Source organism: Poromitra crassiceps (genome assembly GCF_964638095.1).
Source record: "Poromitra crassiceps genome assembly, chromosome: 1".
NCBI lineage: Eukaryota > Metazoa > Chordata > Actinopteri > Beryciformes > Melamphaidae > Poromitra > Poromitra crassiceps.
The window spans coordinates 28,697,725-28,717,459 of NC_139623.1; the positions used below are offsets into that span (position 1 = coordinate 28,697,725).

General features: G+C 42.8%; 1 protein-coding gene across 1 annotated transcript; it reads right to left on the reverse strand.

Moving 5' to 3' along the window:
• Positions 1-363: 363 nt before the first annotated feature.
• LOC310782748 (ras-related protein Rab-6A) lies at positions 364-19,454 on the reverse strand. Its single transcript, XM_083643483.1, has 8 exons — positions 19,155-19,454; positions 17,089-17,147; positions 16,901-16,954; positions 16,212-16,317; positions 7,375-7,486; positions 4,894-4,987; positions 3,551-3,617; positions 364-2,584 (listed from the first exon to the last, which is right to left on the reverse strand). The coding sequence occupies exons 1-8, from the start codon at positions 19,222-19,224 to the stop codon at positions 2,520-2,522; spliced, it is 627 nt and encodes a 208-aa protein (XP_083499609.1). The 5' UTR covers positions 19,225-19,454; the 3' UTR covers positions 364-2,519.
• Between the last annotated feature and the right edge of the window lie 281 nt (positions 19,455-19,735).

The window sequence follows — 19,735 nt, forward strand, 5'->3', positions numbered from 1 at the left end:
TCCCCACTTTCCCATGCAGTCAGAACAAATAATGCTTCAGACAGACATTTTTATGTAGCCTATTTGGTGTAGTCTCAAGTGCCAAACAGCAATATCAGGCTATCTTGGCTTATCATGTCTATGGGATGAACATAATCATGATCCCTTAGGCATCCAGGAATTGAGCTTGGGGGGGGGGGGCTCCTTTTTTGTCTGAGGGGAGGCCCACAGTCTCAGACTTTGAAAACTCCTGAATACTAAACCAATCAAAAGTACATTATGAGGTGTACGCCACAGAACAGGGAACTGGTAAACCAGGACATCTCTTACGGTCTTGTTTCTGACTGAAACAGAGCTGCCAATAAGACACTGATGACCTCCAGCAGCAGTGACAACTGTGCTTTTATTCTTCCATTTGAAACCATTCCAGACATAAACGTTAAGGAGTACGATGCAATAAAAACTGATGGATACACACACACACACACAGAGAAATTGCACTGTACAGTGTCATCAAATGGGCATTGAGAGGTGAAGGGGCTCCCTGGTGTGGATTATATTAAAAGGTGCTCCAGATGGATGCACATTTAATTAGCAAGGATTCATCCCATAAGACAAGATATTAACAGCCATAAAAAAAAGAAAACATGAATCCAGTAGAAATAAATATTACGTCATTGTGGATTAAATACACATGTAGAGTAATCACTAACAAAAGATCAAAGAAAAAACAAACAAGCAGACAAAACGTTGGTAAAACTCAATACCAAACTTAAACAAAACTAGGTGAACCCAACGCCAAGGAAGCCCTCTATAAACTCCAAAAGGCATGTCTACTGTTTATGCTGTTTTTGTAATGATCATGACTCAATATATGAAAATATTCTCCTCACACTAATCATCAAAGCAATATTTATTGTCTCCATGATAATTATAGTCTTGAGAAAAAAAAAGTAAATATCTACCCCCTCCCCCAAAAAAAGTTAATAGAAAATGGCAGCCAAGGTAAAGGTAGCTTACTCATCTCTAAGGACAAGTGTAAAGAGGTAAGAGGACGGCGATGTGGATAGTGTTGTCGGGATAGTGTTGCCCTTGTAGGTGTCGTGTTGTTGCCTGGCAGTTGCCAAGCAGTGGTGTGTGTTGGTGTGGTTTCAGGCTGTTGAGTCATAGAGCTCAACAGTCATGTGACGTTTCTTGCCCCAGAAGTGAATTCCCCATTCATTTTCTCCATACACGTCAAAAAATCCATATATATAACAAGTTTTAAGGCTTGAACCAAGCAATCAGCAATCAGTCAACCAACCAGTCTTCCAGAGAATCGTGAGTGACCAGAAAACATTTCACTTTGAGCAAAACAAAAAATAAATTCAGGAAAAAAGATCGAACATCCCCCCGCCTGCTTTTATTTTTTGTTTTTGCTGAAAGTGAAATGTTTTATGGTCACTCATGATTCTCTGGAAGACTAGTGGTCTTGGTTCAAGCATTAAAACTCGTTATTAAGGATTTTTCTAAATGTCTATGGAGAAAATGAATGGGGAATTCACTTCTGGGGCAAGAAACGTCACGACAGTTGAGCTCTATTGCGTCATGCTGGTACACAGTGGGAGAGCTGTGGCTCTGCTGCGAGGAACACGCCCTGGGAAGCTAGTTGCTTTAAAATAAGCTCTCTGTTGCCACCTCAAACCTCAGTTGCATTGTGCGAGTAGTCTACAAGTCCAAATTCAGCTCTTTTACATCATGTTCATTCATTTCAACACAACTTTCTAACCTTTACCACATACTGTACTATTGAATAGTAACTATTCCCTATACAGTCAAAAGGGAGAGCGTTTGCTGAAAATAACCATTCATTAATGAATACTTGCCATTTCATTACAACAGCAGAAATTATGTATTGTCTATTAACAAATGTACATCTACTGTACATTGTGCTCCTTAAGCTTAAAGCAATTGCAACTTTGTTTGAACATTTTCACTTTTCAGCAGACCCTGATTTGACTTCATGAACCACACGTTTTCCTGGCCCAGGTATCCATAGTGATATCATCGCTTGCTTTCATTTTCAAACCCAGGTCCAAAGTTGTATTCAGCTACAATGTGCAGCAATGTGACTCATATGACGCTTTTCTCCTGCCACCATCTTCACCCATTTGAAATATTGATAAGAGTTCAGGAAAGAAGGCTGAGCTCAAGCTGTGAATACCATCTCCCAACGAGGTCATGAGTCATTACCAATGTATTGTGTGTAAAACACGAATACTATACCTAAGTGAATTTTATGACTTTCAGGGCGTCCTAATGAGTGAGTGGATTTCCACAACGGCAAGGACAACGGATGTAGTGTTCTCATTCAGGCTGGGGGAAGAGCCGGCAGAGTGAAGGGCACAGTACAGATTCAGGCTGGGGGAAGAGCCGGCAGAGTGAAGGGCACAGTACAGATTCAGGCTGGGGGAAGAGCCGGCAGAGTGAAGGGCACAGTACAGAAAAGGGTTTGAGAAGAAGCCAGTAAGGGAAATATTGAGTGATGAAAGAGGCCGGTATTAGCAGGAGCAGCCTCCTTCGCTGGCGGGCTGTTCTGCCGGCTTCTCCAGTTTTATGTCGATCACTGAAGGGGGTAGGAGTTAAGGAGCAACCTCAGAGATCGGGAAATGCAATTCTCAAATGTGCATTCAATGTTGTGAAAATGTTAGAAAATTCTATCAAATTGGAAAATAGATTTTCTTTTCTAGGCTTACAAGTTAACACACAAAAACTTTCCAATGTATTTTCAATAGAAGACAATGGATTTGGAACATGGTTCAGACTTAAAAGGTCACATATCACTTTGCTTTTGTAAGTGCTTGGAGTGATAGATGAAGACAATGTTTTACTATACCAGCACAAACACTTGTTTCTGCCTTTGTGTAGTGTGACCTCATATAGCAAACAAATCCCTTGGGACTCATTTGATTTAAAAACAAATGGAATTCTTTGACAGAAGATGATCTTTTGATGTCTCTTTCCTGCATCATTTCACACTTGAATAGAATACCTATACAGCTTATGATCACATTTCCACACACACATGTTGGTGCATTTACAATCATTTGCCAGTGAGAGGAATAGGGGAAAGGTAGCACATTCATTTGTAAGACAGAGGGACACATAAATTGTAATTGATATCAATTGGTCTAATTATATTGAGTTCTATGAGATTTCCTTGCACTCATCTACTCTAGGACTGTGAGAGCGTCTGTGCGTTATCATCAAAGGCATTTTGGTTTATCGTAATTTGACTGAAGCTTCATTCAGACAACCTGTAAAAATGGTGAGACTTTGTGACCATGTCCTTTCTGAATTTCTGTACACATACACAGTGATCTTTGACAAACCAAATAGATTTAACCACATCGGATAAACAGCTATAACAACTACCTGTGTTCATGGTCTCTAACAACTCAGACAGACAGATTAAGATGTTATCCAGTGAGTTACAGTCCAAACACATGGAGCTCAGTATATAGGCTGCCTGGCAAGTTGCATGTAATAATCCATGAGGTCAGACAACATGTGACGTGTAGAGCAAGGATACTGTCTTCTCTGCTCTTGTCCTGTGTGGTGTCCATGCCAGGCAGGGCGGCTGCCACACGCCGGAACAGCTGCAGGGAAAAAGAGAAGCCCATCAAACACATTCCCAACCGCACAGAAACAACCAGAGGAAATCAGGCTTGTGCGCGTTCACATTCTCACCACAACATTCAGCATTATGCTCCCACAGAGGAAGGAGCCCAATGCATTTCCCCTGCCATTGATTTGAGTTCAGCAGAATGTGCACAGGCTGCTACGGCATCATATAAGTGGCTTGAATCGAGCATGTGATTGTGCCTTACTGAGACCTTCCATTGATAGAGCTTGCTTGATCAAAAATGACTGATGAATTCATATGAATTCAAACAAACAGTATTTGCCTGTATGATGATGCTTTACATGCCAATCCCCATCTAAATAGTGAAAAGCGTCCCCTAGACTTAAAGTTGATAACATGCAGATTTCGCAACAGAATAATCACTGATACTGCGCCAATCAATAAGATTAGCAAATGAATCCTGGGGGCGAGGAGTGTGGGTTTGCAAACCCCTGACCCACCACTAGAGCTTGGAGATCAAAGGATGGCCAATACAGATCATTACTGAAGACCGGTGGGGGAGAGTCTTTAAACAAATCCACAAACCCCACTTAGTCCAGAGGAAGCCGACGTTCAAAGCACACGCGTGTGAGATGGAAGCTGTCAGCAGAGAGCATGAGCACTGTAAACACACACACCACATACACAAACGCACACGCACACCACATACACAAACGCACACGCACACCACATACACAAACGCACACGGACACCACATACACAAACGTGCACGCTCTACCTGTTTGACATTGTAGCCTGTCTTTGCACTCGTTTCAATAAACAGAACATTCATGTCTTTCGCTCTTTGTTCGCCCTCCTCAGTGGTTATCTGTCTGTGATGAGCCACGCATCACCACGCAGGACACACACACGCCCACACACACGCCCACACACCATCACCACGCAGGACACACACGCCCACAAGAAGACGAGAAAACAACACAAACAAAAAACAGTGTGAGTGTGTTGAAGTGGATGAACAAGTCGTGCCCCTTCCTTCTGCTACTGCCACCTTTGCTCTTGTCCTAAGGCTCGCAACTTGGACCTTAAAAGGAACAATGACATCAATGTACTCAATCAATGTCTGTTTTGGACAGGAGAATGCTCCAATGAACTTTTACATGAAAACAGAGTAGGACAAATCTGTCATTAGCCTCTGGCCTCTGTTTGTAATGGGCGCCCTCTGGAGGCGAGCCCAGGCGGCAGCATCTGCAGCAAGACTGGAGAGCACGACTCACACGCACGCTTACCTGCTTTACGTTGTAGCCCGCTTTAGCGCTAGTCTCAATAAACATTACATTTAGTTCTTTGGCTTTCCGCTCACCCTCTTCAATAGATACTTGCCTGCGGCAGATAAAGAGGTTAGAAGCACAGTGAAAGACAATGCACAGATTACTGCATTACACAGTTGGATAGAATGGATCACAAGACACTTTGAGATCATATTATCACACCTCACTGCTGAACCACACCACTTTACTTGTCAGCTTAATCTAAGATTTTAAGTCTCTACACAGGGTCTCTATACATTTTCCTTTTCAAAATTCCATACTTTTCCATACTCAAATTTCCAGTGTTCTCTGTAGATTTTTCAGACCATATTTGTCCTCGGAATGCAGCCATCGGTTGGGCAGATATTTCCCATAGGCGATCGGCAATCGGTGGCAAAAAACGTGATCGGTGCACCCCTACCTCCAACCTCTTACTACAGTACAGTAACATAATGTATACCTCCAACCTCTTACTACAGTACAGTAACATAATGTATACCTCCAACCTCTTACTACAGTACAGTAACATAATGTATACCTCCAACCTCTTACTACAGTACAGTAACATAATGTATACCTCCAACCTCTTACTACAGTACAGTAACATAATGTATACCTCCAACCTCTTACTACAGTACAGTAACATAATGTATACCTCCAACCTCTTACTACAGTACAGTAACATAATGTACCTCCAACCTCTTATACAGAAGGGATATTCATGTACAATTTAATAGAGAACTAGAAAAGAAAAGTAAAGCCCATTGACTTTGCTTCATTGGCTGTTAGATTGAGTAAACATAAAACTTACTTGTAAACACTTTAACAAATAACTATAAATAAAGTCAAATAATAATTCAGGGATGTTGTGGGCAAATGCAACCAATTTGTTCATACTGCAGCGGAGTACCTTGAATTAAATAGGTGGGTCACACCCACGTGAAGTAGAGGTGGGCGATATGACGATCTTAGATTGTTAACGATTAGAATTGATCGTTAGAATTGCGCTACATACAGTGCACATTCTATCAGTTGCATTTCTATGTAAAGACGACTCCAAAGTCCCCCCGCCTTTCACAACACAGAGGCGGAGTTGGTTTGACTTGTGATGTGAACACAGACACACACACTTAACGTAGCAGGCTAGCATCTTTGAACGAGTTAAATAATAATAATAATATTAACGAGCGTGGCTCGTTAATGCTGCGCCTCTCTCATGTTGAAAATATTGATTGTTTTGCGCCAACACAACCTGCATTTTGCTTGGCCCGGGCGCTCTGTTGCAGTTGCCCATGACATGATGTAAGCATGATGCAGCCTATTTCTCCATGAACCAAGCGGCTAGTCTGCCTGCCTCCTGTGTCGGTCAGGCCACCACCAAACTAGTTTTCAGCTAACGTTATTGAGCGCATGCCTGCTTGTGATCGTTATTTCTTCGTGTTTCCCAAACTATGGGTCGGTACCCAATTTGGGTCGTGGACGTGTGGGGGGTGGGTCGCCAACTAGTCGTCATGGCAACTCATTAGAGTATTGTTTGTTTGGGTCCCAGGGAGACACACAATTTATCTTTTGGGTCCCAAGATGAAAAAGTTTGGGAACCCCAAACATGAATTATTGTAAACAGTGTAAAAAATATTTATGAAACAAATTTCCATGACTTTTCCCAAACTTTTTCTACAACTTTTCCAGGGCCTGGGAATTGTATTTTAAATTGGACTTTTCCAGGTTTTTCATGACCGTACGAACCCTGAAATTAGTGTGGATGTACTTGTACTGTTCAGTAACTTGCAAAATAGTCTTAAAAACCAATAGGAAAAAGAATCGTGATAAGATCGTGGATCATGATCCTGCCTGAAAAAAATCATATGAATCTATGATATGATATTTTCGCCATATCGCCCACCCCTAACGTGAATGTGAGGCCCCGATTTTGCCTGTGCTGGCTGTCTGCTGCAAACGCCATTAAAAAACACTTACTTGTATTATTTTTTAATAAAAAAAAGTATTCTGAATTTTATATTTTAGAAAACCGAATAGTCAGTGATAGTCACAATATAGTCTGGAAACACATATTTTTTCCATACTCTCTTTTCCTGTTTCCATACTTTTCCAGACCTGGAAAATACTAAAATGAAGTTCCATACTGTTCCCATACTGCGTAGGAACCCTGTCTATAGATTTAAACAATGTGGGGAGAAAGGGAGAGGAAGAGGGGCATCGGTTATGTAAGAAAGCTTGGTAAATCACAGCTCCACAAAGGGCGTAGATTGTGGCACTGAGCTCATGCTGCCTCAGGAGGCACTGAGGAGCAGAGTATTGACCGAGCTCACGCTGCCTCAGGAGGCGCTGAGGTGCGGAGTATTGACCGGCCAGCGGGTAACAATCAATGACTTCATTAGTATGCTCCCACGGAGAGAGCCCAGCACCACTTCTGCAGAGACAGAGACAAGAACAGACTACCTTTTGTCTGCAAGGTCTGTCTTGTTTCCCACCAACATGATGATGACATCACTTCCTCTCTCCGTTCTCACATCGTCAATCCATTTTGTGGTTTGCTGGAAGGAGTTGACATCTGAAACAAGAAGAGGGATGACGATGGGGGGATGGGGGGGTTGTAAGCAGGATTTTTTTCAATTGGAAAAGCAACTTAAAACACAAGACAAAGGTCTGTACTGACTGGACCGGTACTGTACGGAACTGGGGCCTGTAATTAAATGTTTTGAGGTGAGAATGGTTACCAGTTTAAAGGATGGCTTTACCGGTAATCAACCCACTTTGTATCAGATATAATCTCGGTAACGTAAGCACATGTGCAGTGTTTTACCTTCTCTTTCCGTTTACCTCACTGAGAAAAATGCTCCTGCTGCTGCCTGCAGAAACTCCGTCCCCACCAGCTGCAAGGCATTAAGGCTTGTTAAGGCTCTCCATGCGATTCTCCATGGATGTGCACATACTTAAAAAATAAAAAGTAAACTATAACAGCCGCCTTCGGAGCAGATTCTGCCTCACCAGTAGATTACCGCAGCTCCGTTGTGACATAAAATGCGTCACAACAGAGCGCTTTGCCAGAGGAGGAAATGGGAGATCTCTGAGGAAATGTGCTTATATTACTGAGATTATTAATGATACAAAGTGGGTTATTACATTATTTGGTTAAATCGTAACTTGCACTGTTTCATCTGCATAGAAAAATAAAAAGGGAAATAACAGTGGAGCTGCTGAACACATGACTATTAGAGTTAGCTAATTATATTGTAAGAATTACATTATTACTGCATCCGTGCCTAAAACAACAGAGTTAACAGGTGTTTAACTTGAAGTCATTGTCAAGTTGAGTGCCTGTCTGGCTCATGCGATTGTGATTTGGGGATGATCTCACAGCCACAGACTAACTCTCTGTGATCATCTCAGGTCTAGAGTTTGGTCTGGGCCTGCTCGGACCTTGAAGCCAATCATGACCACCTGTTGTTCAGAGTGACAACCAGAACTCTAGACAGTTCAAACCCCCAGGACTTCAAATAAAATACTAAAATTTTTGACTGTTTCTGTGGTCTTAGATGGAGCGATGACCTCTTGACAGAAAGGCCTCATTAGAAAAAGTCTGATGTTGAAATGTGAGAAGATCCACAAATGTTCATCTTTTGAGCTATGTTTTTATCGATGTCAATGCTCCTGTGAAGCTTGCTGAAAAGCAAGGCACAATCTTAAAGTCCGACATACTTATTATTTATATATATATATATATATATATATATATATATATATATATATATATATATATATATATATATATATATATATACTGTATATATCTGCCTTTTTTTCAGATGTAATAACTCCCACAGTTTTCACACCACATAGACATGCCAGAACTCAAAACGTGCGGCTCATTGAGTAAAGGGTTGCTACTGTATGACTTTTCTAAGGGTTTGGTCAAGTGGCTATTCGCGATTAAGCGCAAGTTTTTTTTTACCATTAACTTGTACATCACTGATGATACGTCCCAGTTGCATCCATGTGATGTTTTTTTTCTTTATAGTTAGCCTGGCCTAGCCAGTGACTCCTAGGAATAGACTACGTGACAACCAGGAATAGATTGGTGACCACTGGAGAGACAGTTGACAGCTGGAATGTAGACGGCACCCGGGATCAGTATGGGTTATTCAGATTCAGATTCAGACAACTTTATTTATCCCAGAAGAGCAATTCAGTTTCACAGCCTACCCAACACCTTCAATTCAGTTTCACAGCCTACCCAACACCTTCAATTCAGTTTCACAGCCTACCCAACACCTTCAATTCAGTTTCACAGCCTACCCAACACCTTCAATTCAGTTTCACAGCCTACCCAACACCTTCAATTCAGTTTCACAGCCTACCCAACACCTTCAATTCAGTTGCACAGCCTACCCAACACCTTCAATTCAGTTTCACAGCCTACCCAACACCTTCAATTCAGTTGCACAGCCTACCCAACACCTTCAATTCAGTTGCACAGCCTACCCAACACCTTCAATTCAGTTTCACAGCCTACCCAACACCTTCAATTCAGTTTCACAGCCTACCCAACACCTTCAAAAGCTCACAGCGAGCTACAAACTTCAGACATGACAGGACGTAACGTAACAGCGTGACATAACATAAACAAATAATGTCAGAGATAACAGATCAGCCTCATATAAACATGAACAAGAAATAAAAAGTATACATATATTTCTATATGTAAAGACATGAGAACATGTATAAGAAATAAAAGATATATATCTATATATGTATGAATGAGCCTAACCTGTTCGTCACAGACAGGATATGTACAGCCTGTTCATATAAGTGAAGGCATTCATTTAAAATGACTAGGTACTCTGTGTTTAACAGCCTGACAGCTGAAGGGAAGAAAGACTTGGAGTACCGGTTAGTTCTCCTAGGGGGCGCATAGTAGCGCCGGCCTGAGGGCATCAGAGCAAATTCACTGGACAAAATGTGGCTAGATTGTCTGATGATCTTTTTTGCCTTCTGTACCACACGTTTCTCCCAGATGGAGCACAGGTTATTCTGCTGGACTCCAATAATCCTGGAGCAGACCTTGACTATAGCGTTTAGGCTATTCCTGTCCTTCACAGACAACACGTTGAACCAGCAAATAAATGAAAAAGTTAAAAGACTTTCAATAAAAGATTGGTATTTTTTTTTTTACAAAGAATGGTGTCACAGACATGAAAGGAACTGAGTTTTCGCATTAAGTGGATTCTTTGCTGACCACGCTTGACAATAGACTCTGTGTTCGCCTCGAACTTGAGTTGAGAGTCGAACAGTTCCTAGATATTTGTATGTCTCTACGATTTCAACATCCACACCATGTATGATGCTAGCTTTTGGTTTGTCACAGTTTTTCCTAAAGTCAATAATTAACTCCTTGGTCTTGGCCACATTAAGATCAAGGAAGTTGTCATTGCACCATTTGACAAAGGCAGGAAGGGCATCTCCATGATCAGACTCTGAGCCCTCAAGAAGAGACAGGAGGGCAGTGACATCAGAGTACTTCACAAGGAAGCTGCCCTCCTGGAAGGACCTGCAGAGGTCTGTGAACAAAATAAAAAGCAGGGCAGAAAGAACACAACCCTGGGCCGAGCCAGTACTTGAAAACAATAAATTGGACATGTGTCCATTCACTAAAACCTGCTGGATTCTGTTCGTTAAAAAGTCCAAAAGTAACAATAAAAGCTGATCGGGCAAATTAAAATGAGAGGCAAGACGCTCAATCAAGATGTGAGGCTGCATCTTGTTGAAGGCTGAGGAGAAGTCAGCAAATAAGATTCTCACGTGGGATCTGGGTTTCTCCAGGTGCCTGTAAACTCCAGGCACCCCAGCGCCCCAGCCTGTGTCTTCCGTGAGGAAGAAGCCAAACAAATCCACGAGAGGCCTTTTAGGAGGGCCATTCAAGCCGCAAGTGGAGCCTGCAGTACCACCACGGCCCAAGAAATATCTTACCAGAATGAAATGTTTGGAGCAGGGGAGTCTGGTGCAACGCACAGGTCCTGGACCTGGTGAGACGTAGGAGGAGCCCGGACAGGGAGCAACCCACAGAGCCCAGTCCCTCCACGTGCCAGAGCCTCCCGGTCCCGGCAGAGTAGTTCCGGAGCAGCGGATTGAGTGACCCTGTCTTTCCCTAAAGCCACTTCTTAACATGCAGTGGAATCCGTATTATAACCTGCACCTAGCCGGTTGGCCTGCATGTTAAACAACAATTAGCCGGCCTATGCGCACTCCCGCGACTCCGTATCTTATCTACCTCGACCGCCGGTATAAGATCCGCTTCCACGCAATCGCAGCTCATGTTAAACAGCTGGCAGGTTATTATCCGCATATCCGTAGTGGGCAGGTGTGGCTCTTCGTGACTCACTTCACGTTCGCTAGTTTATTAATTAATGAATCGTTCGGGCAATCGCTTATATCAAAGAGCAAACTCACGGTTTCCTCAAGTGTTGCAAAAACGGCTTGAATTGTTAAGTGGGGGCTAGAATGACCGTGCTTTCCGAGGTGAGGGCTGGCTTGACTGCAGAGAGGCAGCGGGGAAGAAAAGTGGAGCAGAAACGCGCTCTCCTGAGAATACGAGGCAGCAGGATGACTGAAGCAAATGAAACAACTATCACAAAGAGCAGCCGAGATTCTGACACTTTTTGCGTAATGCGTGCCGCTCTATCTGCCTGTTTGTCTGCGGATTGACACACAGTGATTGACGACAGTCCGACCACTATTTTGACTGTGCGGCTTTACAAAGGCATTTTTGGCACATTGCCACCCCTCGTTGTCAATGGACTCCGTTAAAACATGTTTTTTGAAGTCTCCAGATTTGTCAAGCAGGCAGTGTTGTGTGACTGCATCCACACTGTGGAGAGGATAGGAGCTGACTGACTGATAGGCTATCAAACTTTTGTGGGGAGAAATAAATTTAAAACTAGTCAGATTGATTGATTGATTGATTGAATACTTTATTGAATCAACGAACATGAGAAATACAGGGTACAACCATATCATTAGAGACAAAAGGAATAAAACACAACAAAGCCCGAGGGCTTATTTCCATTGTGGTCCTTAGAGTGAGGCAAAATGGAATGAATGAGTGTGTGCGTGTATGAGCGCGTGTGTGCGCGAGGGACATTCAACACTACAGGACATAACAAGCACTTAACACATGGAAATAATTTAACGACTTCTAAGGCAAAAATAAATAACATGTGTACTAAAACCACCAGATATGACTTGATTTGTTTTTGTTTGGTTACAAATTCGCTAAAGCTGTTTCCTATCACATTTCTTGTTTTTGATAGATGCTACCGTGCCCCCCCCCCCCCCCCCCCCGCCGCCCACTGGCAGAAAAAACGGCTCATATCCAGTTGTTTCTTAACAAAGACCCCTCATGTTTAGAAAGGCAAAACCTGAAAATATCCTGTTCTCTCTAGCAGGACATGATCAAGATAACATGTTTAAAAGGCACTTAAGAGGGCTGACCGTGGGTAGCTGCTGGGACGTAAACTTGGTAGGGAAATTCACAGAAGGGCCTTTTACTATCCCCCCAAAAATTACACGAATTGACCTGATGGTGGCGCTATAACAGCCCTCTTTACGTTTTGGTCCATAACTTTTGGACCGTAGAGTCCCCAATCAAACTTATTTTTTCCCTGGATTCCTTGGGTCCTTCCGCATCTACTGATTTAGGCCACGCCCATTTCCGTCGGACTAGATTTTCCGCCCATTTTGAATTTTGTCCAAAACAGTTTTTTTGCGATTCCTCCTTGAAATCTTCACCAAACCAAAGCAGACATCATGTGGGTACTGTCCTGCACAAGTCTGATTTTGCGGTTTTTGAAAAAAACACACCGTTGCGATATAATTGACTTCCAAAGTTCTGTGGGTGGGGCCTATTTCACAAAAATCACCATAACTCCGGAACACAACGTCCGATGCGAACCAAACTTCGTACAGGTGTGTAGGGATGTACTCTTGAGCTGCTTTCACACATGTTTGGAATTCAGGAGTTATCTAGAGGCCATGCGGATGGCTGTCATGTGTGAATGTGTGCATGTGGCTCATGCGCGCTCCCGCGGAGCCTCCTCCTATCCGGAGGGAAGTGTAGCCCCAGCCGTAGTCGCAGGAGCGGATTGTCCCCCCCCCCTCCAGAGCTCCGTGAAGTAGTCAGCTCGTGAGTGCATGAGGACAGAGACATCGTGACAGATTATTATTATATAAATAGTCGATGTGAATGAGCGAGCAAAAAACACATGCCATTTGATTTCCAAATGAAGCTCAAACCTGCTCCGTGTGCGACAGCCAACAAGTTGCTGGATTGCTGGATTGAAAGGCTCATGGCTCTGATCTGATTTCATGTCTGCTTCACACAGCACACACATTTAATAAGCATTTTTGGACGCGAGGGTCGTCCCGCTTCCCAGTATTGGACATCGCTAGGTAGGCTATCTGGATCTGGTTGCGTTCATGTCTTTGATTTAACGTTTACACAGCGTTTGTGAAGATTCAATGGCAGAACCGCAAATTCCAAGTAGCGTCAAGTCAGGCAGTATAAAACGAAAACTTCCGGGTATAACCTTCGCAATAATGGCAATTAAATAAAGTAAATGCACGTGTAATGTTTTTTTGTGTGTGTTTCGAAAGATACAGAACGGAGATAAACTGGAAGAATATCTGCTCCCTTCGAAAAGTCAATTTTAACCCGTAGTGAGTCGACATTCTGATTTTTTGTTACTAAGTAATACAACATTTGTTTTATTTTGAAGGTAAAAACGCTAGCTTCCTGTATTCTGTATAATTCTAGTAGCTTTGATGCATTTTAGGACTGAACATGGCAAAGACCTGTTTTGTTTGTAGTGCTTGCGACTCGAGGAAATCGATGCATCTGGGCGTGAGTTGTAGGGTTGTTTAATTAATTACTAACGTTATGCGCAAACGATTATATGCCGTGAACGTTAGGCAGTTATCGCCCATTATGTATTTTTAGTTTTCACAACTCCCCATTGTGTGGTCATGCCCAAATTCCCCCACCCCCGCCCCCTCTCTACTTTACAAACTCTGTGAAGGTGCTACTCATGTGAGAATGCAACATGCCTCATGTGTGAAAGGGTACACTTCACGTATCATCCGGGGCAGGCTCAGTGGGGAGCAACCCTCCCCTGATCCGGAGTTCATGTGTGAAAATAGCTTTGAGCTGATTGGAAAAATATTGTGTCATTTCGCCTATAGCGGGCGCTGTAGCAACATCAAGTAGCTGTAGCTCACAAACCATAAGAGCGACTGTTCCCAAATTTGGTCCATATGTTCATAGAGTACTCTTCTACTCTGGCCTAAAAAATTACACCAATTGACCTGACGGTGGCGCTATAACAGCCATCTTTACATTTTGGTCCATAACTTTATAACCGTAGCTTCTATAATCAAAATGATTTTTTCTCTGGTTTCCTTGGCTCGCCCCACTTTTATTCATTGTTGTGATCTAAAAAAAATACTCCTATTGACCTGATGGTGGTGCTATAACAGTCCTCTTCACGTTTTGGCCCATAACTTCTGAACATCTACAATCGAAATTCTCAACCCCTGGATTCCTTGGCTCCTACACTCCTCCCCGCTGCTACTCACATAGGTCCGCCCATAACTACTTAGTCCCCCTAATTGCATGGGCAGGGACCTTGCAAGGCAGGCGGTGCATGGCGAGGACAGCAAGCACAATTACATTTTCAGTAGGAAATGTAGATATTCTAGTTTTTTTTTTTTTTTTTTTTACTTCTTCAGAAACTTTTCAAAAGGGAAGATGGTAGTGGGGGGGGGGGGGGGCAGGGACTGCACTCACATATGAATCAAGTACTATGATAGCCATAGGGGTAAGAGTGTCCCAAAACGGCGACATTGTCCTAAAGCTGCAGCCTCACAGGCAGAAAGACAATTATAATAGGTTGAAACAAATTGAGTTCTAACCACAAGCAAGGGAAAGGTGAAGGCCAGGTCCTCCTCACTGTTTGCCAGCAGAAATGTTAAGGCGGCGTTCACACCAAACACGCTTTTTTCAGTAAGAATGCTATGGAAATCATGTTGAGAGCGCTTCCATTGTGAACAAAACACAGTGCACGGAGCGTTTTTTGTGTGCTTTGTTTTGTTTGCCCCTGCAGTCGCGTGCAGTACGGTTTAGGACACAACGATCACTAGGGCTGTCACTTTTTCCCAAAATAAAGTTCGAACGAACTTTAATTGCCCGAAATTCGTTCGAATATATTCGAAGTTTTTTGGTTAATAAAAAAAAAAAAAAAAAAAAATTCAGGCCAGGCCACCGGGCATCAGTCCGACGTGTTAGCTTGGACGCTCACAGTCACAACACTGCCTCACAAACTTGGCTGCATCCAACTCGAGACAACTTTTCAGACCCTGGAGTCAATCTTTCTCAGAAGAGACTAACGCGACAAATCTAGAGACTTTTTCTGACATGGGATTAACATTACCAGCAAGCAGCAGTTGGTTAATTTTGGTTCATAAAAAAAAAAAAAAAAAAAAAAATCGAACAGTCAATTTACATATCGAACACGAACCCCTCCCCCACATTCGAAGTTGCATTCGAATTTCGAATGAAAAGTGACAGCCCTAACGATCACACGGATGGTAGCCAGCTGGTTTCGTCTGTTTGTTGTTCACTGTGAACATGAAAGCCAGATTATTGCCAATTCTGGGAGCAGCGGAGGTTGAAGATCCCTCTGGGAGGAGAAGAGCCCACCAGCGTTTAAACGCCAGGTGCGTTCCTTGAAAGAGGATCACGCTAGCGCGTCCTTACATAGAGAATAAATTGCAGAAAGACGCTGGCAGCTCAAATGAGCGCGGTGTGTGTGCCTCAACTCGGCCTGTCATCACTTATCAATGAAAATGTCGTTGTCATTGACATATCTTTCTGTCTGTTGTAATGTTGACACAATTGTAAAAAGTGGATTGGTTCAGGCTCACAAAATGCCATATTTGAGATGTCAAAAACACAAAATTATTTTGAAAATGTCAGAGTTGCTGTGCACCAGTCTGCTCTGCAAACTCTCCAAAACAGCATGTGAAAACATGCCCATCACAGTATGCAACCAACATTTGTTAGCCGTAGTTAGCATTTTAGTAGTTCAAGAGAAGTGGATTTTATCTGTCATTTCTTTCTCAAAAATCACCAGAAAATATATGTGACAGAGGACAAGACAAAGATGGCACCTTTATCGTGGGAAGAGCAGGTAAGAGTGCGTGACTGCGTGGGTCCGTCTACCTACTTGTGATGTCGTACACGACGACAGCAGCAGCAGAGTCTCGGATGTAACTTGGGATGAGGCTACGGAAACGCTCCTGCCCCGCCGTGTCCCACAGCTGCAACCTGATCTGTGGAGGGGGATGGGAGAAATAAAAGAAGAGGAACAGAAAAAAAGCAGGGGGATGACAAGAAAATGAGAAGAACCAATGTCAGAAATTAGAAAAATTATAGTGAGGAAAATCAAAAATAGAGTGGACTGAAGTCACACAAATGGGAAAGAGGGAGACAGAGCGAGAGAGCGAGAGAGAGCAGACAGGTGCATGGCATGCAGGTAGTGAATGACCATCAGAGAGTGAACTGCCTGCGCCTGGGTGAGGGGAAACTAAACAAAAAAGAAAAAACTAAATCGCCCTTCACTTGTCATCAACCCTCCTCTCTTGATCAAGTAAGGTGTTTAATTTCAACATAGGAATGAAGTGAATTAGATGGAGGAGGAGAAAAGAGAAGGAAGAACATTTATGTTGAGGAAAGAAACAAGGGAAGATGGCCCGGGTGCTCCACAGTTAGAAGACGGCACAAACTTGTGTGTGAGTGTGTCTGTGTGTAAGAAAGAACATCACTGAAGAAATATCGTTCTACCAACTGGAAAAGATTGAACAACAATCATGAGGGATTGATTAAAAAGCAGTAGGAGTAAAAGATAAAACTTACTGTTCTGTCTTCAAGGTACATGGTTTTCGACAAGAAATCTATTCCTATTGTGGCCTGAAAATGAGTATCAAATAAAATAGTTAAGAGATAGTGCATAACCTTTTTCAGTCAGTTAACATCTGAGAGTGACAGGAACAGTATTCAGATAAATTAATGAGGGTTAAAACGTGGGGTGATGTGAGTCTCACCTGATAAGTGTTGTCAAAGCTGTCATACATGAACCTGGTAATCAGCGAAGTCTTTCCCACTGGGAGAAAACAAAAACAAACAACCAGTAAGACAAGTGCAACCATCACACATCTCAACTGTAGGGTAATAATAGGTTGATGTTCAAAATAACCATCATTGAGTAGATTTGGCAATATTTGACATGTTAATAGAAAATAAATTCAATATGAAGCAAACAGTACCACAGGCCGAATATGAGACTTGATTCACAATAAGTGAATAAATGTGAAGGAAGAAATTAATCATATCAACATTCACAGACAGGGAGTTTGTTGAAGTGAACTGTAAGCACAGTTGTTCAACATAATCCAAAATAGCGTAGCCAGTGTGTATCCCTCCCACTGAGGTGATCCCTCCCTCTTCCTCCTATCTAGTCACATCTAGATGGGATGCTGGGGTTAGTAGTCAATCTCTGCCAAGTTGCATATTACTTACTTTCCCGACAGCATCATTTAGACACCTTGTATGTTTGCCTCATTTATGACCTTGCTGGCAATATGAAATGTAGGCACACACCACAGTGACAAAGAATGACGTATTGTAAGATCCATCAAGCCACAAACAATAATAAGCAACATTAGGCTAAGTGCAGACAGCAAGGTTGTGAGACCCTTTTTTAAGGACCTACAGTACTACAGTAGTCAAGTCAACTACCTGTAACCATGCTAACCCTGCATACTTTCCAGAGCAACCCTGGACGACTGAGGAAGGGTAAAAAAAATAATCTTGCTGAACCATGGTATTGATCATAAAAACATGCCTTTCTGCTTATCGATTAAGACCACAGTACAAATGCTCTCATCATACAGGCTCTTTAAGCAGCCTGGCAGGGCCTAGCCTTAGCCTGGCCCTCCCTCCAGCCTAGGATTGTTTTGCTGAGCTTAAGTTACATTATCAGTTACATTGTATTGCAACTAAGTGATGATGACATGGCCAAACTGCACTGCTGTGTTTACAAAGCTACAGGGAACCGCAACTGACCCAGACTGTCTGACAAACACTCTTGAAGCTAGTTGTAGCTATGGGTTTAAACGTTCCCAATATGTAAATGAATATTAATTACTGGTAAATGAGGCAAGGCAACACCTTCAAACTAACAAAGTCTGGGAGAATATTGTTTGACTATGATGCAACCAGCCCCGTAACAAATAGCACTTTGTTGTCACACCCATTCTCCACAGTAATGCAGTTTATCATCAGTTAAACCTGACACTTTCCCGACCTAGGTTCAAATCCGATCCGACCGGTGGTCCTTTGCCGCATGGCATCCCCTCTCTCTCCCCACCTTTCCTGTCCCCCCCTGTCCTATCTAATAACCCCCCCCCCCGCGCTAAAACAAAAACAAAAAACAAATGAACACACAGCTAACAGTGAATAACTCCACCTAACATAGAAGTAAATACATTTTAAATATGGGTCAATATACTACAGAATTTCTTATTATACAGCCAAGCAACTGCTCCCCATGCCCTCCCCTCATCAGCAAGCAGAAACGCTTCAGTTTGGCTGGAAAAGGGAAAATGACAAGGCATAGTGTAGGAATGCCACCCAGCAGCTTTGTAAAGGGGATACATCCCTTCTCCACAGTCCCCTAGGCAAAGTCCTTTATGGTGCCTGTAATCAGTGCAGTAGGCCACGTTATTTATGGACTTTAACCGAGATTGATGGCATAATCCTAACGCTAAATCCTCTGAATGAGGAAGCCGAACTACACAAATACTGTCACCTGTCGGCTACATGGCCAAAATAGCAAATTATTTAAAAATATGATTATGATTACTACGTTAAAGCTAACACAAATAACACTGTTTTCTATGTGGAAACGGGGTTCCCAAGTGTGTCCAAGTAGTTGTTACATGTAGCTAAACATGTAGCTTGCACTCGCTGACGTTGTCGGAATGCCATTGAAGTTTAACGTTACGCAGCTAGCTAGCTAGCTGGTTAACGTTAATCACCCGACAGGAACATATCAAATTCAGCATTTCAGATTCGGCATCCGAGAGACATAAATTACCGTCAAACTTACCACTCTGTTCTCCAAGAAAGACCAATTTAAATTTCCTTAGAGGGTTCCCGAAGTCTCCGGCCGCAGACATAACTAAAACAAGCCTTGACGTTACTTTCCGTGAGCTCACTAGCTAGCCAGCTAACGCTAGCTAACCAGTTCTTGTCAAATAGCAAAGGTCTGGGATCCGTAACGTTGCCGGGTTGCCAAGTATCTATAAAGGCAATCTGACGATGGATCGTAGTCCACAAACGCTCCTTGAAGCGTTCAAACACTTTTGGATAACTACTGCAGCTAAGTTGCTGTACTGTCACTCTAGCCTGCCCTGGGCCACTCTTCTTCAAATGAAATTTGACACTCACTAGACGCAAGTCAGACATGCTGCTGCCCTCCACAGGTGAGGAAGAATAGCATAGCATAGTAATTAATTCTATAAACCACGGCGATTTAATAGCCTAGTGGCAGGGCGACACACACGAATGTAACAAAATGACAGGTTTTGATTGAGATAAGACTACATTAGCTTTTTTTAGTGAGACGTATGGTATGGCAGTACGAGTACAGCACGCCAGGCAGCAGAGAAGCATGCCTAACGTGTTATA

Coding starts and splice junctions, on each gene's coding strand:
- LOC310782748 (XM_083643483.1), bottom strand. CDS start 19,224: ATGTCTGCGGCCGGAGACTTCGGGAACCCTCTAAGGAAATTTAAATTG. Junction 16,955..17,088: donor GCTTTGACAACACTTATCAG/GTGAGACTCACA, acceptor ACTCATTTTCAG/GCCACAATAGGAATAGATTT. Junction 4,988..7,374: donor ACAGACCTTGCAGACAAAAG/GTAGTCTGTTCT, acceptor TATCTGCCGCAG/GCAAGTATCTATTGAAGAGG.